This window comes from Octopus sinensis, linkage group LG3 (assembly GCF_006345805.1).
Source record: "Octopus sinensis linkage group LG3, ASM634580v1, whole genome shotgun sequence".
In the NCBI taxonomy this organism is placed as follows: Eukaryota; Metazoa; Mollusca; class Cephalopoda; order Octopoda; family Octopodidae; genus Octopus; species Octopus sinensis.
In genome coordinates, this window is record NC_042999.1 from 155,201,802 (window position 1) to 155,217,112 (window position 15,311).

The following is a 15,311-nucleotide window of genomic DNA, read 5'->3' on the forward strand; positions in this document are numbered from 1 at the left end:
ATTCCGTCCTCCAAGGTTCAAAACTAAACGACAGAAAGAAGATGCCAACATTATCAGTCATTTAAATTTGAATAATTTTTGTCGCCTTTCAGTAAATTGGGAATATTCCTGTGAAGAAGGCCCAGAGAGATGCCATGACGAATTGGGCTTCTGTGATGATGACTACTTTTGTAATTGCAAAGAGGGTTACAAGGGAGATGCTGTAACAGAGTGCATTGGTAAGTAGATTCAATCATTCATTCACCCAATCGAGATAAATCATTCCAGAATCCTAAGGATGTCAAGCGCTTAACTAAATACGTTATTCACCAATCATACCTGCTCATTTTTTATGATGTATGTATAATATATATAGATATGTATGTATGTATGTATGTATATATTTATGTATGTATGTATGTATGTATTATGTATATATATATGTATATATATGTATATATATATATATATATTTATAAAATATTATTAGAGACAAAACCACTATTTTGCAAAACAAACAAGGAAAGACTTAATCAATACATAAAATTTTAATAAATAGTCAAAAAAACCGCCACTACAATTGTTTCTTGTCTTGATCGACAATCTTCAGGTGGACTTCCAATCTAAAATATCAATATTTTAAAATATAAAAATAATAATTTTAAAATAATTAAAGTATGAATGAAAAAATATAAATATATAATCCATATAAACCTATATATAATCCATATATAATCAATATATAAACAATATATAAACTAAAATAAACCTATCAACAATTAAATATAAAATAAAATATAAAATATAAAATATAAAACAAAACAAAAAAATAATAATAATATAATAATAAACTAATATAACCCCATACACATATACCTAATTATATATAACCATATCTAACTACATACACTAAATCACACCCCTATATTATATCCCTATACATACACATAAAAAACGTCTAGGCAACTATAAATAATAAAATAGCTAAATACTTCAACACAATACTTTCATACTCCCACACACACACACATACAACCCACATTCACGCTCTAGAAAACGGACATCACTTAAAATTATGAACGGAGAAATGGAATAAATGGAATTAAAAATTATATTCACTTGGTAAAACGAACACTACTTAAAAATTATGAATGAAACAATGCAATAAAAACACAGACATCGCAAATAGACACAATTACTACGAATTCCTTAACAAACCTACCATGATAAACCAAAACTCATAAAAACATATAATTATAAAATCTCCCTTTACTAAACTCTATAACATACCTATATAGCAATCCCCCTAACCTAAACATTCACACACAAATACACACACGTAAACCACACACCCACGACATATACAAATACCCACACCACTTACACATACCTATACATACATATAAACCTCAACATATACTCCAAAAACCCACTCAACCCCACACAGACAAATAAACACAAAAATTATGAATGGATTCTTTTATAAAACTACCATGATAAGCTAAAACTCACAAACATAAATGATAAAACCTCCTTTACTAAACACTATAACATACTTATATAGCATCCCTTTAACCTATACATTCACACACAAATACACACACGTAAACACACACCCATAACAAATACAAACACCCACCCCACTCACACACCCACAAGTACATATAAGCCTCAACATATACACCAACAAATTACTTTACCAAGAACTTAACATATGTAAAAAAGTATAACCGCTCTGGAAACGAACATCTTTTAAAATAATGAATGGAGAATGGAATAATGGAATTAAAAATAATATTCACGTGGCAAAACGAACACCACTCAAAAATTATTGAATGAAACAATGTAATAAAACAACAACATCGAAAATAGACAAATTACCACGAATTCCCTAAAAAAACCATGATAACCAAAACTCTTAAAAACATATAACGATAAAATCTCCCTTTGCAAACTCTATAACAAACCTATATAGCAATCCCCCTAACCTAAACATTCACACACAAATACACACACGTAAACCACAACCACGACTTATACACATACCTATACTAACTTATAAACCTCAATATACACCAAAAACCACTCCCTCCCCACACAGAGTAGAGATAAATCTAATTGTATATTAAATAATAATGTGATATTAACGATGTTAGTGTATAAATGGATAGTACATTACATGATATAACTTAAGAATAATAATTACCCAAAAGCGGTTATATAGGTTCTACTTCCTCAAACTAAGAATTGCACAACATATGAATTCTTTAAAGGGACTCTTAACGTCAAAACTACCATGATAAATATACAGCGTACTGACAGATTCAACTGCAAAACATATGATTTCATAGCTAGTGTACATAGTTCACTTTCCAGTCGTCAGTGCAGGCATAATCAGAACACATAAAAATGAACAAAATTTAACATTGCAGACGAACGTGAAATGTATCCAACATAGCACATAGAAATGTTCACTCTTATATATCTCTCTAAGAGGCGGTCTTTTCAAATTACATCTTGGTACACTTGTATATTCGGAATAATTCAGCACTGAATATATTCCAGCTAAATTTCATACTTCAGCGCTGAATATATTCCGGTTAAATTTAAAATTAAATATAAGATAAAATCTATATAAGAAATTATCAAGTAATCAGCGTGAAAACCTTATTTATAAATAGTTACATACATATATATACATTTATATACATACATACATACATACATACATACATACATACATACATACATACATACATACATACATACGTACATATATACATACATACATACATACATACATACATACATACATACATACGATCATACACATAAACGTACATACAAACATAAATACTTCCAAGCATGCATATATATTCTTATATCCTTTTACTTGTTTCAGTCATTTTGACTGTGGCCATGCTGGAGCACCGCCTTAAGTCGAACAAATCGACCTCAGGACTTAGTCTTTGTAATCCTGGTACTTATTATATCGGTATCTTTTGCCGAACCGCACTGGAGACACAAACAGACCAATATTGGCTGTCAAGCGATGGTGTAGGAATTAATAGACACATGCATACAAATATGCACATTAAATATATATATATATATATATATATATATATATATATATATATATATATATATATATATATACACATATTCATGTAATATTGTTGTTTATGTAATGATCTAATTTTTGTAATTTTCTATATAATTATTAGATATTAACTTTAAGTTTATTCGTAAGAATTTACTTAGTGGTAGATATGTTGTTTGATAGCTAGTATACGAGTTGTTTGAAGTTAGGTTTATGTATATACATGTATTAATAGCATTAATTGTAGTTTTAAATTTCTTATAATTATTATTTTAACTTATCTATTGTCTTTTTAAATTGATATTTGCTAGACTTATTATTCCCATTGATAAATATATTTATAGTATTTATTTGATACTATATTACTACGAATTGATTATTTATTTAAGTATTTTAAATATAAGATTTCTGAAAGTTATTATTTAACTAATGAGATAAAAAGATAGTTAATTTGATATAGCGTTCGTTTAAGATTGTTTGTTTGTAGTTTTGAAATTAGCTATTTCAACTTTAAATATGAAAAATTAATTTATTAGTTCTTTATGATATGTGCATATATATATTTATAGAGATTATTTTAGATCTTAATTATAATATATACATTTATATATTTTCATTGATAATGTGTACATTATTTGAATTTTATATTTTTAATAATATAATAGTTTTTTTGTAAAATATTTATCTAATTAGATATTGACTATTACTGATATTAGATTATTGGTGGGTTTCTTACCTTAAAAATTAATACTTAAAAATTAAAATTAATATTTAACATTATAATTGATGTTTTGATATAATCATAATCGTTAAGTTTCTAGTTTGATAATAGAGTTTTTTATAAGTAAAAAATTTTATTATATTTATTTCTAAAAGTATTGTTTAAATATTTCTGATTACTTATTAAAATATTACAATTAACCTGAAGATTGACTGTAACCATAATTCGAATTATTAATTGAATTTAAATTATTGTTATTCGAATTGGTTACGGGCATGAAACGATCGTAGTGTTTTTACTATTTATCTTATATTAAAATTTAATACTTTTTGATAGTTATTTAATTTACAAAAAAAATTAATAAATAAATAAATAAATAAATAAAATAAAATAATAATAATAAAAATATATATATATATATATTTAAAATTTATAAGTTTAAATTATTTAAATAATTTTTTAAATTTTAACTTTAATTTGAATATTTTAATTTGGAATTTTATATTTTATATTTTTTATATTTATATTTTATATTTTTTAATTAATTTTTTTCTATGTATTGGCTTATGATTTTCACTGTTTGATTTGCCTAATAGTGGTTTTATCTCTAATTTAATATAATATATATCTATACTATAAAATTGGATTTAATCCTAAATCTAATTTTTCCCTGTAAGTTTGGATTTACTCCCTAATAATATTATCATTATATATATATATATATATACATATATATATATATGTCTGTATATATATATATATATAGATATATATATATATATATATATATATATATATATATATATATATATATATATATATATATATATATATATATATATATATACGACGGTGGGCATCTTCCAGTTTCCGTCTACCAAACCCACTCACAAGGGTTTGGTCAGCCCAAGGTTTTAGTGGAGGACACTAGCTATGGTGCTATGCAGTGGGACTGAACCCCAGAACCATGTGCTTGGGAAGTAAGCTCCATACCACACAGCAACGCCTGCGACTATACACCCACATGTACATGCATGCACACCAAAATATATGTATACACACATGCATATATGTATGCTTGCATACATATGTGCATGCACTCATGCAAGTGTACATACATACAGGCGTTCATGCACACAGCACTTTTATACATGCATACATACATGCAGACAGGAGTGCATGGATACAAATATCAACGCAAGGAATGATTGTGGAACATTCCCATCAACACATATGCCAATTGTAAGCATAACAGACCGGACATTCTTGTTTGGGACAATCATGAAAAAAGGGTGTAGCGTGATATAGGTCAGCTTTCCTGATGATGTGACTATCTTTTAGAAAACTAAAGGGAAAGATGATAACTATGACCAACAGTTTCGAAAACTCCAGCTTCTATATCTAGATTATAAATTCACATTTATACCAATAATAATTGGTGCGCCTGATTTGCGAATAAATGCCTAACTGTCATTCTGCATAAGCTAGGGATTTCAGAAAAAGACAACGAACATTACAATCTGTAAGTGGTACAGTACAAATGTGCAAAAGTTTTCTCGAGTTTAATATGTGACATTCTCTTCATTATCTACATTCCAACGATGGAGGATTGTATGTCTGTTAGAAACCAGCTCCTTCGTCAGAGCAAGAATTAAAATATTTAAAAACAGAAGACAATATACGTACATACATACATACATGCATGCATACATACATACATACATACATACATACAACATACATACATACATACATACATACATGGTGGCTGCCCCCGCGTTATCGAGTATGGCCATTGCACGAAGCTTAATCAATGTTGTTATCGTGCAATGCCTGTGCAAGAAGTGAGGAAAGGCTGTGCACTGAGTCAATCCCACTCACTAAGGAACAGCAGTCATAATCCGAAAAGAAGAACAAGTCAACATCATCGGTAACCACTGAGCCGCAGGTTTTATGTCGGAGTTATCCCAGTTACCTGAGTTACCTTCTCCAAGAAGGATGCCCTAACAAACACTAGGAGTCCTTCACTCCCAATGGTTTACATACATACATACATACATACATACATACATACATACATACATACGTATATACCATTTTATGGCATCTACACATATATTCAAATCTGTGTACTTAGACGCTTATAAATGAGTAATTCTACACACGACTGGCTACAAATACATATACAAGTTATAAGTTTGTATATGAATATGTATACACATGCGTGTGTCTATATATGCATGTGTATCTTTGGGAACATGAGTAAGTGTATATGTATATGGTACTATATATAATAAATGATATATAACATAGTTGTCAACAATCGTGGTATTTTTCTTTCCATTAGATATTGACGAATGTGCATCGGACGCCTTGAACCTGTGTGACGTCAATGCCAACTGTACAAACATTCCTGGTTCCTACAACTGTTCTTGTAACCACGAATACGAGGGGGATGGTTTCACTTGCAAAAGTAAGTTACCTTCTTTCTCTTTCTAAACTTTTATCAAACCATTCTAATCCGTTGTCATTGCGGAATTATTTTCCATTGCATTGTGTCTGTTACGCGTTTGGTACGACGGAAAAGTATCGCTTCGAACAAAACGCTTATGAATTGTTTCTAACTTTTTACGTTCCTAATTGGAATAGTGCCGAGATCCACTTTGCATTTTATCATTTTAGGATCGACAAAATAATACTAATTGAGCACTGGACAGTATGTAAACGTAGTGGAGGCGCAATGACACAGTGGTTAGGGCAGCGGACACGCGGTCGTAAGAACGCGGTTTCGATTCCCAGACCGGTCATTGTGAGTGTTTATTAAGCAAAAACACCTAAACTCCACGAGGCTCCAGCGGTGGGGGAGGGGACTCCTCTGTACTCTTTCACCACAACTTCCGCACACTTTTTCTTCCTACTTCTGCCACAAAGCAGAGGAACCATGGTGTAACCCACTATTGTGTGATAAACGTTCAGACCCTAGTCTAGATTGCGAATCCTCTGTACCCCAGGATGGTTCAGCTCTCCGCCCGATAAAAGCCGCCGTTTACGGAATGAGGATAACAACGTCTATATCGAGTGGTGGGTGGATCTTCGAGTTGCCACACGCATTCTTAGTTGCTTAGAGTCGGCACGAAATAGAGAATATTCTTTGTGGCTAATGACGTGAGTCCTGATTGGAAGAAGAAGAAGAAGAAGAAGAATGTAAACATCGGAAAAATTATTTGCAATATTTATTCTGGCTGTTTATATACTCCGGGTTCAAGTTGTGACAGGATCAACTTTGCTTCCATCCATGCAGGCCTAATGATTTTTTCAAACACAATTTCTTCTTACATTGAAATTTTGTGAGCGGAAACATAATCTCCATTCTGTTACCATTGCGAAATTGGAAATAAGTACCAAAGTATACCGATGATTATGAAGATAATGGCGAAGAATTTAATCCCATATGTTTAATATTTCATTCTCTTGAAAAAAATACGATCTCAGTGTTATAAACTATCAAATTCTACACCAAACATTCCAAGAATTCAGTGTTTTTCCAATTGATTTTCCAGCTTGTATTTTTCACCAGATGGATGGAACGCAAACGATAAGCATTGTTCTTAGTTTAGATTTATCGTTGAAGATTTCATGTTGAAGATTTACGTTTTAGAATTGGTACGAATTTTTGACAACCCATGCTCTTTTATCCTAAACCAGGGGCTTCGTGGAACGTCTAAAAGAAATCAATACATTTCACTATTCTTCAAATGACTGATAACATCACAATTTATAAAATGAATTTACGAAACAAAGGCATGTCACCATTCACTACCTACTAGAGTTTATAAAACAAAATCTATAAGTTCAGACTGAAATCACAATCTGACTTTTAGAATATCTTTATTTCAGGATGAGTCAAAAACTCTTTAGCTTCACCATTCTTGATACACGATTCAACTGCAATCGCCGGTCGAAATAATAGCGCTAAGAAAAGGCAGGTTTTTTCTTATCTATTTTACTACGAGTAGATGTAATAGGGAAAGAATTATTTGGAGAATAATGAATTTTCTATTACCATTTACATGAAGACCGCATAAATAAATAGATGTTGATTGTTATTTTGAAAGTTTGTTATTTCTTTCCAATCTCTGTCCATGTCCAAATCATTGTCAGTTTGGCTTTCTATCCTATAGAATATTACAGTCACAACTAAAGCAGATTGTGATATCCAGTCCAACCTCGTAAGACCATACCAATAGACATGTAAAATTTGAGACCATTTTCTGATGCACCTTGTATTCCTAAATACGAGGGCCGTGGGAAATTTCACTATTTTTGTTTTATTTTTTTTGTAGAAACAGAGACGAACCAAAGTTTAGGTCTCGAAACAGAGACCACATGTTCCATTGAAGCCAATAACACTTGTGATTCTCATGCAACGTGCACAGTTTTATCCGATGGTTCATTTAAGTGTGTGTGCCCTAGTGAAGCTGTTGGCGGCGATGGCCTCAAAGGCGAAAATAATACCGGATGTATATTTGGTAAGTAGATGAAAACTTCTTAGACACAATATGCTCGAGTGAATAAATTCTATTATCAACTCATTGCTGGTTATTCGCTGCGTGATTTAACAGGTCTTTAAATGTACATTACCTTAATTCATGTAGGAGTGTAGGTTCCACAGCTTTAGAGAATGTTACGAGGGAGAATGTAATAATCCTTTTAGTAACCGCCACAGGGATTCTTCACTAGAATTATGTTAAGTCTAATGTGGAGTCCTTTAGATATTTCTTTTACCCATACGACCTGATCAGCAATCACAAGATGTGTCACAGTTGCTGCTATTTGAAATCATGTTGCCAACTGCTCATTTGTTAACGATCCTAATGTAAGGAGAAAAAAGGGAAGGGTCTATTGATTAGATGATTGTAAAGGACTTAAAGAAGTGGAGATTATTATCTGTAATGTAATGTTTGTTGGGACTTGTAAGGGTATGCGTGCGAGAGAGAGAGAGAGAGAGAGAGATAGAGAGATGGGGTGAGAGAGAGAGAGAGATACAGAGAAATACAGCGTAAAGGAGATTATGAAAGTAGAGAAAAATGAACATATGGGTACTTGAAGCATTCAATTTCAGATTTAAGAAAAGGGAGAGAAAATAAATGTCGTTGAAGTTTCGGTGAAACACGTCCGTAGAAAACACAATATGGCAATTCTCCATACGAGTGAAAAATTTATATATTTACAAAATTTATAAAATGAATTTACGAAACAAAGGCATATCACCATTCATTACTTACTAATGTTTATTTTATAAATCCATAATAATTTTAGACTGTAATCACAATCTAACTTGTAGATTATGATTATTTCAGGATAAGTCAAAAGCTCTTCAGCTTCGCCATTCTTGGTAAATGGCTCAGCTGCAACGCCGGTCCAAATTATACCACAATCTGAGAACGGAAACGATTAAAAAATCAACTGCATGAAAATGTTTTTCTTATCTATTTTACTACGAATAGATGCAATAGGGAAAGAATTATTTGGAGAATAATGAATTTGCTACTACCATTTACATGAAGACCACATGGTTCAGTTAGCATTACCATATTTAATGGGAACATATCTACATAAATAAATACATGTTGATTGTTATTTTAAAAGTTTGTTATTTCTTTCCAATCTCCATCAATGTCCAAATAATTGTCAGTTTGGCTTTCTATCCTATAGAATATTACAGTCACAACTGAAGCAGATTATGATGCAAAGTCCACGCTCGTAAGGCCACACCAATAGACATGTAAAATTAGAGACGGTTTTCTGACTGATGCACGTTGTTGTTCTAAATGTGAGGGCTGTTTGTAATTATACTATTTTTTTTTTTTTTAGAAAACGAGATCACATGTTCTGTTCAAGCCAATGACACTTGTGATACTTCTGCAACGTGCAAAGTTTTATCCGATGGTTCATTTAAATGTGTGTGTCCCAGTGGAACTGTTAACGGCGATGGCCTCAAAGGCGAAAACAATACTGGATGTATATTTGGTAAGTAGCTGAAAGCTCTTTAGATACAAAATGCCCAAGTGAATAAATTCTATTATCAATTCATTGCTGGTTATTCGCTGTGTGGTTCAACAAGTCTTTAAATATACATTACCGTAGTTCCTCTAGGAGTGTAAGTTTCACAGCTTTAGAGAATGTTACGAGGGAGAAAGATATGACCCTTCTAGTAACCGCCACAGTGTCTCTTCACTAGAATTATGTTAAGTCTGATGTGAAATCCTTTAAATAGAACATTATGAAAGCGGAGAAAAGTGAACGTGTGGATATTTGAAGGTTTCAATTTCAGATTTGAGGAAAGGAGAGAATATGAATATCGTTGAAGTTTCAGTGAAACACATCCGTAGAAAACACAATATGGCGATCGTTCAGTGTTTCTTGTTGCGAGACAGTAAGAGAGAAACAAGGGAAGGACAGAGACGGATGCAGACAGACAGGAGATGCCCAGAGTCACATACAGAATATAAGAGAGAATGATAGGAGTTTGAAAATAAAATGTTAAAGAAAGTTGAAATTACAGGTAATGTTTGATATCCGACAGAGTCATTTAGTGAGATTGGCGGAAGAGTTTAACTTAGGTCACTTAAACACTTGTCACATATCTGTTGAAATACAATGCCTTTCTTTCAACTAACTTTGGAGATAACGAAGAATGGAGTAAAATGACATTCTCATTATTAGGTTGCTGTTTGGAACTTAAATTCAAACGATATTTTGAGGACGATTTTAAGTTAGATCACTTGAAATCATTTCTTAAAATATCTCTGTTGAAATATGCTGCCTTTCTTCCAATTAATTTTGAAAATAACAAACAAAGAATTAATTAAAACAACTTTGCCATTATTAAGCTTCGTGAACAGAGGTGCAAGTGAGAGTGTTTCAACGTGGCCTGTCTTAATATTCATAAAATAGCAGCCAAATCTCCTTTATACCACATTCTGCTGTCTTAAAATATATATGTTGGCTAATGTAATCCTGAGTATGACGTCTTTCTTTGAGAGTGAATTATCAAACTTCAGCTCAACCGGTGTCTATCAAGGGATTTACATAAAGCAACAGCAACTAAGAAGTGTTCCCTAATCCTACAGATTAGTCATTCCGTCCTCCAAGGTTCAAAACTAAACGACAGAAAGAAGATACCAACATTACCATTTGGTTAAATTTGAATAATTTTTGTCGCCTTTCAGTAAATTGGGAATATTCCTGTGAAGAAGGCCCAGAGAGATGCCATGACGAATTGGGCTTCTGTGATGATGACTACTTTTGTAATTGCAAAGAGGGTTACAAGGGAGATGCTGTAACAGAGTGCATTGGTAAGTAGATTCAATCATTCATTCACCCAATCGTGTATGTATATATATACTGAATCTTTGCTACAACCTCTCGTATCGGGATGTCAAATGTAAGCTAACAATGAGATCGAAGACGGAAATGGCTAATGAGGGCATTAACCATATTTCGTTGTGTTTTGCCCCTTCATCAGCATCCATGTAACCAATTCTATCCTCCGAACACATCGCTTATATAGTTACCGTATGCAGCGGTATTATGTTATTGGATATACAACTCCTGGAGCTGCTATGTAAATAGTAATGCCTTGTAGGTACGTAGTATTTCGTTATGCAACCATAATATCCTATAAAGTATATTATACAGGGTGGACCAAAATGATCTGACAAATTTCGAGGCTTAATAAAAGCACAAAATGAGAAATAATGAAAAGTAAAATTTTATTTTCCGAATATACATATAATGCTATTTTATTTGATTAAGTTTTAAAAATTAAATCAGCTAAATGCTTCCCATCATTGTCAACACACTGTTGAAGACGTTCATGAAAGTTATCGATAACTCTATGGATCATTTCTTCTGGAATGGTGAAATGTGATTTCTTCTTTTGGGGATATTTAAAATAAAAAGTACTCAGTCATCGCCCTCGAGCTATTGATGACTTAAAACGTGCAATTTGTGTAGAAATATCAACCATTCCAGAAGAAATGATCCATAGAGTTATCGATTACTTTCATGAACGTCTCCAACAGTGTGTTAAACAATGATGGGATTTAGCTGATTTAATTTTTAAAACATAATCAAATAATATGGCATTATATATACATTCAGAAAATAAAATTTTTCTTTTCATTATTTCTTATTTTGTGCTTTTACTAAGCCTCCAAATGTGTCAGATCATTTTGTTCCACCCTGTACTAAAAAGTATATATTAAGAATGTGTTCGGAGGCAGGAGTGGGTTAGTTGGGTGCTGATGAAGAGGCAAAACCCTCGAAAATACGGCATATGCACTCATTACCCATTTTGTCTTCGATTAATTAACTCGTACATTAGTATCTGTATGTATAACAGTACTAATGTGCAAAACTTTTCTCAAGTTTAAAATGTGACATTGTTTTTACTATCCACGTTCCAACGATGGAGCATTTTACGTTTGTCAGAAACCACTCGTTCCTCAGAGCATGAATTTAAATATTTAGAAACATACATACATACATACATACATACATACATACATACATACATACATACATACATACATACATACATACATACCTTCAAATATGTGTACTGATATAAATGTTTAATTCTACACACGACTGGCTACAAATACATATACAAGTTATAAGCTTGTATATGAATATGTATACACATGTGTGTGTCTATATATGCATGTGCATCTTTGGGAACATGAGTAAGTGTATATGTATATGGTACTATATATAATAAAAGATATATAACATAATTGTCAACGATCGTGGTATTTTTCTTTCCATTAGATATTGACGAGCGTCAATTAGATATTGACGTACATGCATACATGCATACATACATACGTACAAACATAAATATATACATACATATAAACATACGTATATACCATCTTATAGCATCTACACATATATTCAAATCTGTGTATTTAGACGCATATAAATGAGTTATTCTACATACGACTGGCTACAAATATATATACAAGTTATAAGCTTGTATATGAATATGTATACACATGTGTGTGTCTATATATGCATGTGTATCTTTGGGAACATGAGTAAGTGTATATGTATATGGTACTATACATAATAAAAGCTATATAACATGCTAGCAGTATCACCCGGCGTTGCTCGGGTTTGTAAGGGAAATAATTATATAAGCATTTTTAGAGATGTAAAGTATAATAGCCTTCTCAATATGGCTAACCACAAAGGAGGGGTTGTTACTGTAGCTTTTTACGTTCTGAGATTTAATAATAAATTTCTAGAGAGTTACTTCCCTTATATATGCCAAAATGCATTAAAAATGGGAAAAATTGATGGTAATTTTTTTTTTTAATCGTAGACTCATCGTAGACGCGCGCTAATACCCAGAAGGGCTCGATATGAATCACGACTATAAGATACCCGGTTTTGGTTAAACTGCACCGCAAAATGTGGGAGTAGTTAGGAATTTAAATCGTAGGAGACAGACAGCACACAACCTCACTTTTATATATAAAGATTTTTCAACATTCGTGGTATTTTTCTTTCCATTAGATATTGACGAATGTGCATCGGACGCCTTGAATCTGTGTGACGTCAATGCCAAATGTACAAACATCCCTGGTTCCTACAACTGTTCTTGTAACCACGAATACAAGGGGGATGGTTTCACTTGCAAAAGTAAGTTACCTTCTTCCTCTTTCTAAACTTTTATTAAACCATTCTAAATCCGTTGTCATCATGGAATCATTTTCCATTGCATTGTGTCTGTTACGCGTTTGGTACGACGGAAAAGTATCACTTCGAACAAAACGCTTATTAATTGTTTCTAACTTTTTACGTTCCAAATTGGAATAGTGCCGAGATCCACTTAATATCTTATCATTTTAGGATTTGATAAAATAAATACTAATTTAACATTGGACAGCATGTGATCGTCAGAAAAAATTATGGTCAAGTTGTGAGAAGATCAACTTTGCTTCCATCCACGCAGGTCTAATGATTTTTTCAAACAGAATTACTTCTTACTTTGAAATTTTGTGAGCGGAAACCTAATATCCATTCTGTTTCCTTTGCGGAATTGGAAATAACTACCAAAGTATACCGATGATTAAGAAGTATAATGGCGAAGAATTTAATCCCATACGTTTAATCTTTCATTCTCTTGAAAAACATACGATCTCAGGGTTATAAACTATCAAATTTTACACCAAATATATCAAGACTTCAGTGTTTTTTCAATTGATTTTCCAGCCTGTATATCTCACCTAGTGGGGCCACAATGGCCCAATGGTTAGGATAAAGGGATCGCGGTCGTAGGGTCGCAGTTTCGATTCCCAGACCGTGTTTTGTGAGTGTTTATTGAGCGAAAACACCTAAATCTCCACGAGACTCCTGCAGGAGGTGGTGGCGATCCTGCTGTACTCTTAGCCAGTGGGGTGGCGTCATTTGAAGGCTAAAACAATGCGAAACACATTGTGACCAGCGATGTGTAGCAACATCTGGTAACCTGGTCGGTCACGGTGATCACGGTGATATCTCACCTAATGAGTAGATCGTAATAGATAAGCATTGTACCTGGTTTCGATTCTTTGTTCAAGCTTCTTCATTTGCATTGATTTACATTTTAGAAATGGCACATACTTTAGGACAACTCATGTTCTGTTTCACAATCCAAAGACTTTATGGAAGATCTGAAAGAAATGAATACATTTAACTATTCTTCCGAAGACAGATAACAACACATTTTATTAAAAAATTCAATAAACATATCATTACTAATTAAGGTTTATCAAACAAAATCTCTCATTAATTCAGACTGTAATTAAAATCTGACTTGTAAATTGCATTTATTACAGGATGGGTCAGAAACTCAACACGTTCACCATTCTTGATAAATGTCTCAACAGCAAACACAGTTTGCATGGATACAATCTTTAACAGTATCTGAGAAAAGACAAGGCGGTGAGCTGGCGAAAGCGTTAGCATGTTGGGTGAAATGCTAAGTAGTATTTTGTCTGCCGTTACGTTCGGAGTTCAAATTCCACCGAGGTCGACTTTGCCTTTCATCCTTTCGGGGTCGATAAATTAAGTACCAGTTACGCACTGGGGTCGATGTAATCGACTTAATCCGTTTGTCTGTCCTTGTTTGTCCCCTCTGTTTATCCCCTTGTGGGTAATAAAGAAATAGGTATTTCGTCTGCCGCTATGTTCTGAGTTCAAATTCCGCCGAGGTCGACTTTGCCTTTCATCCTTTCGGGGTCGATAAATTAAGTACCAGTTACGCACTGGGGTCGATTTAATCGCCTTAATCCGTTTGTCTGTCCTTGTTTGTCCCCTCTGTTTAGCCCCTTGTGGGTAATAAAGAAACATATATCCAGGACCAAACTGGGTAATGTGTATTACTTTTATAATAAAGAAATAAATCGACTTCATCCGTTTGCCTGTCCTTGTTTGTCCTCTCTGTGTTCATCCCCT

At 32.7% G+C, this 15,311-nt stretch overlaps 1 protein-coding gene across 2 annotated transcripts in view; it reads left to right on the plus strand.

Annotated features, from left to right (window-relative positions):
* Nucleotides 1-15,311, plus strand: part of LOC115209782 — a 217,152-nt gene that overhangs the window by 70,818 nt on the left and 131,023 nt on the right. Inside the window, exons 8-13 of one of the 2 annotated variants that reach the window (XM_029778300.2) lie at nucleotides 93-218; nucleotides 6,151-6,276; nucleotides 8,147-8,332; nucleotides 9,678-9,833; nucleotides 11,036-11,161; nucleotides 13,389-13,514. In XM_029778300.2, coding sequence (XP_029634160.1) covers nucleotides 93-218; nucleotides 6,151-6,276; nucleotides 8,147-8,332; nucleotides 9,678-9,833; nucleotides 11,036-11,161; nucleotides 13,389-13,514 — 846 coding nt within the window. Of the gene's footprint in view, nucleotides 1-92; nucleotides 219-6,150; nucleotides 6,277-8,146; nucleotides 8,333-9,677; nucleotides 9,834-11,035; nucleotides 11,162-13,388; nucleotides 13,519-15,311 lie in introns of those variants that run through there. The other variant, XM_036501510.1, reaches the window with a different exon arrangement.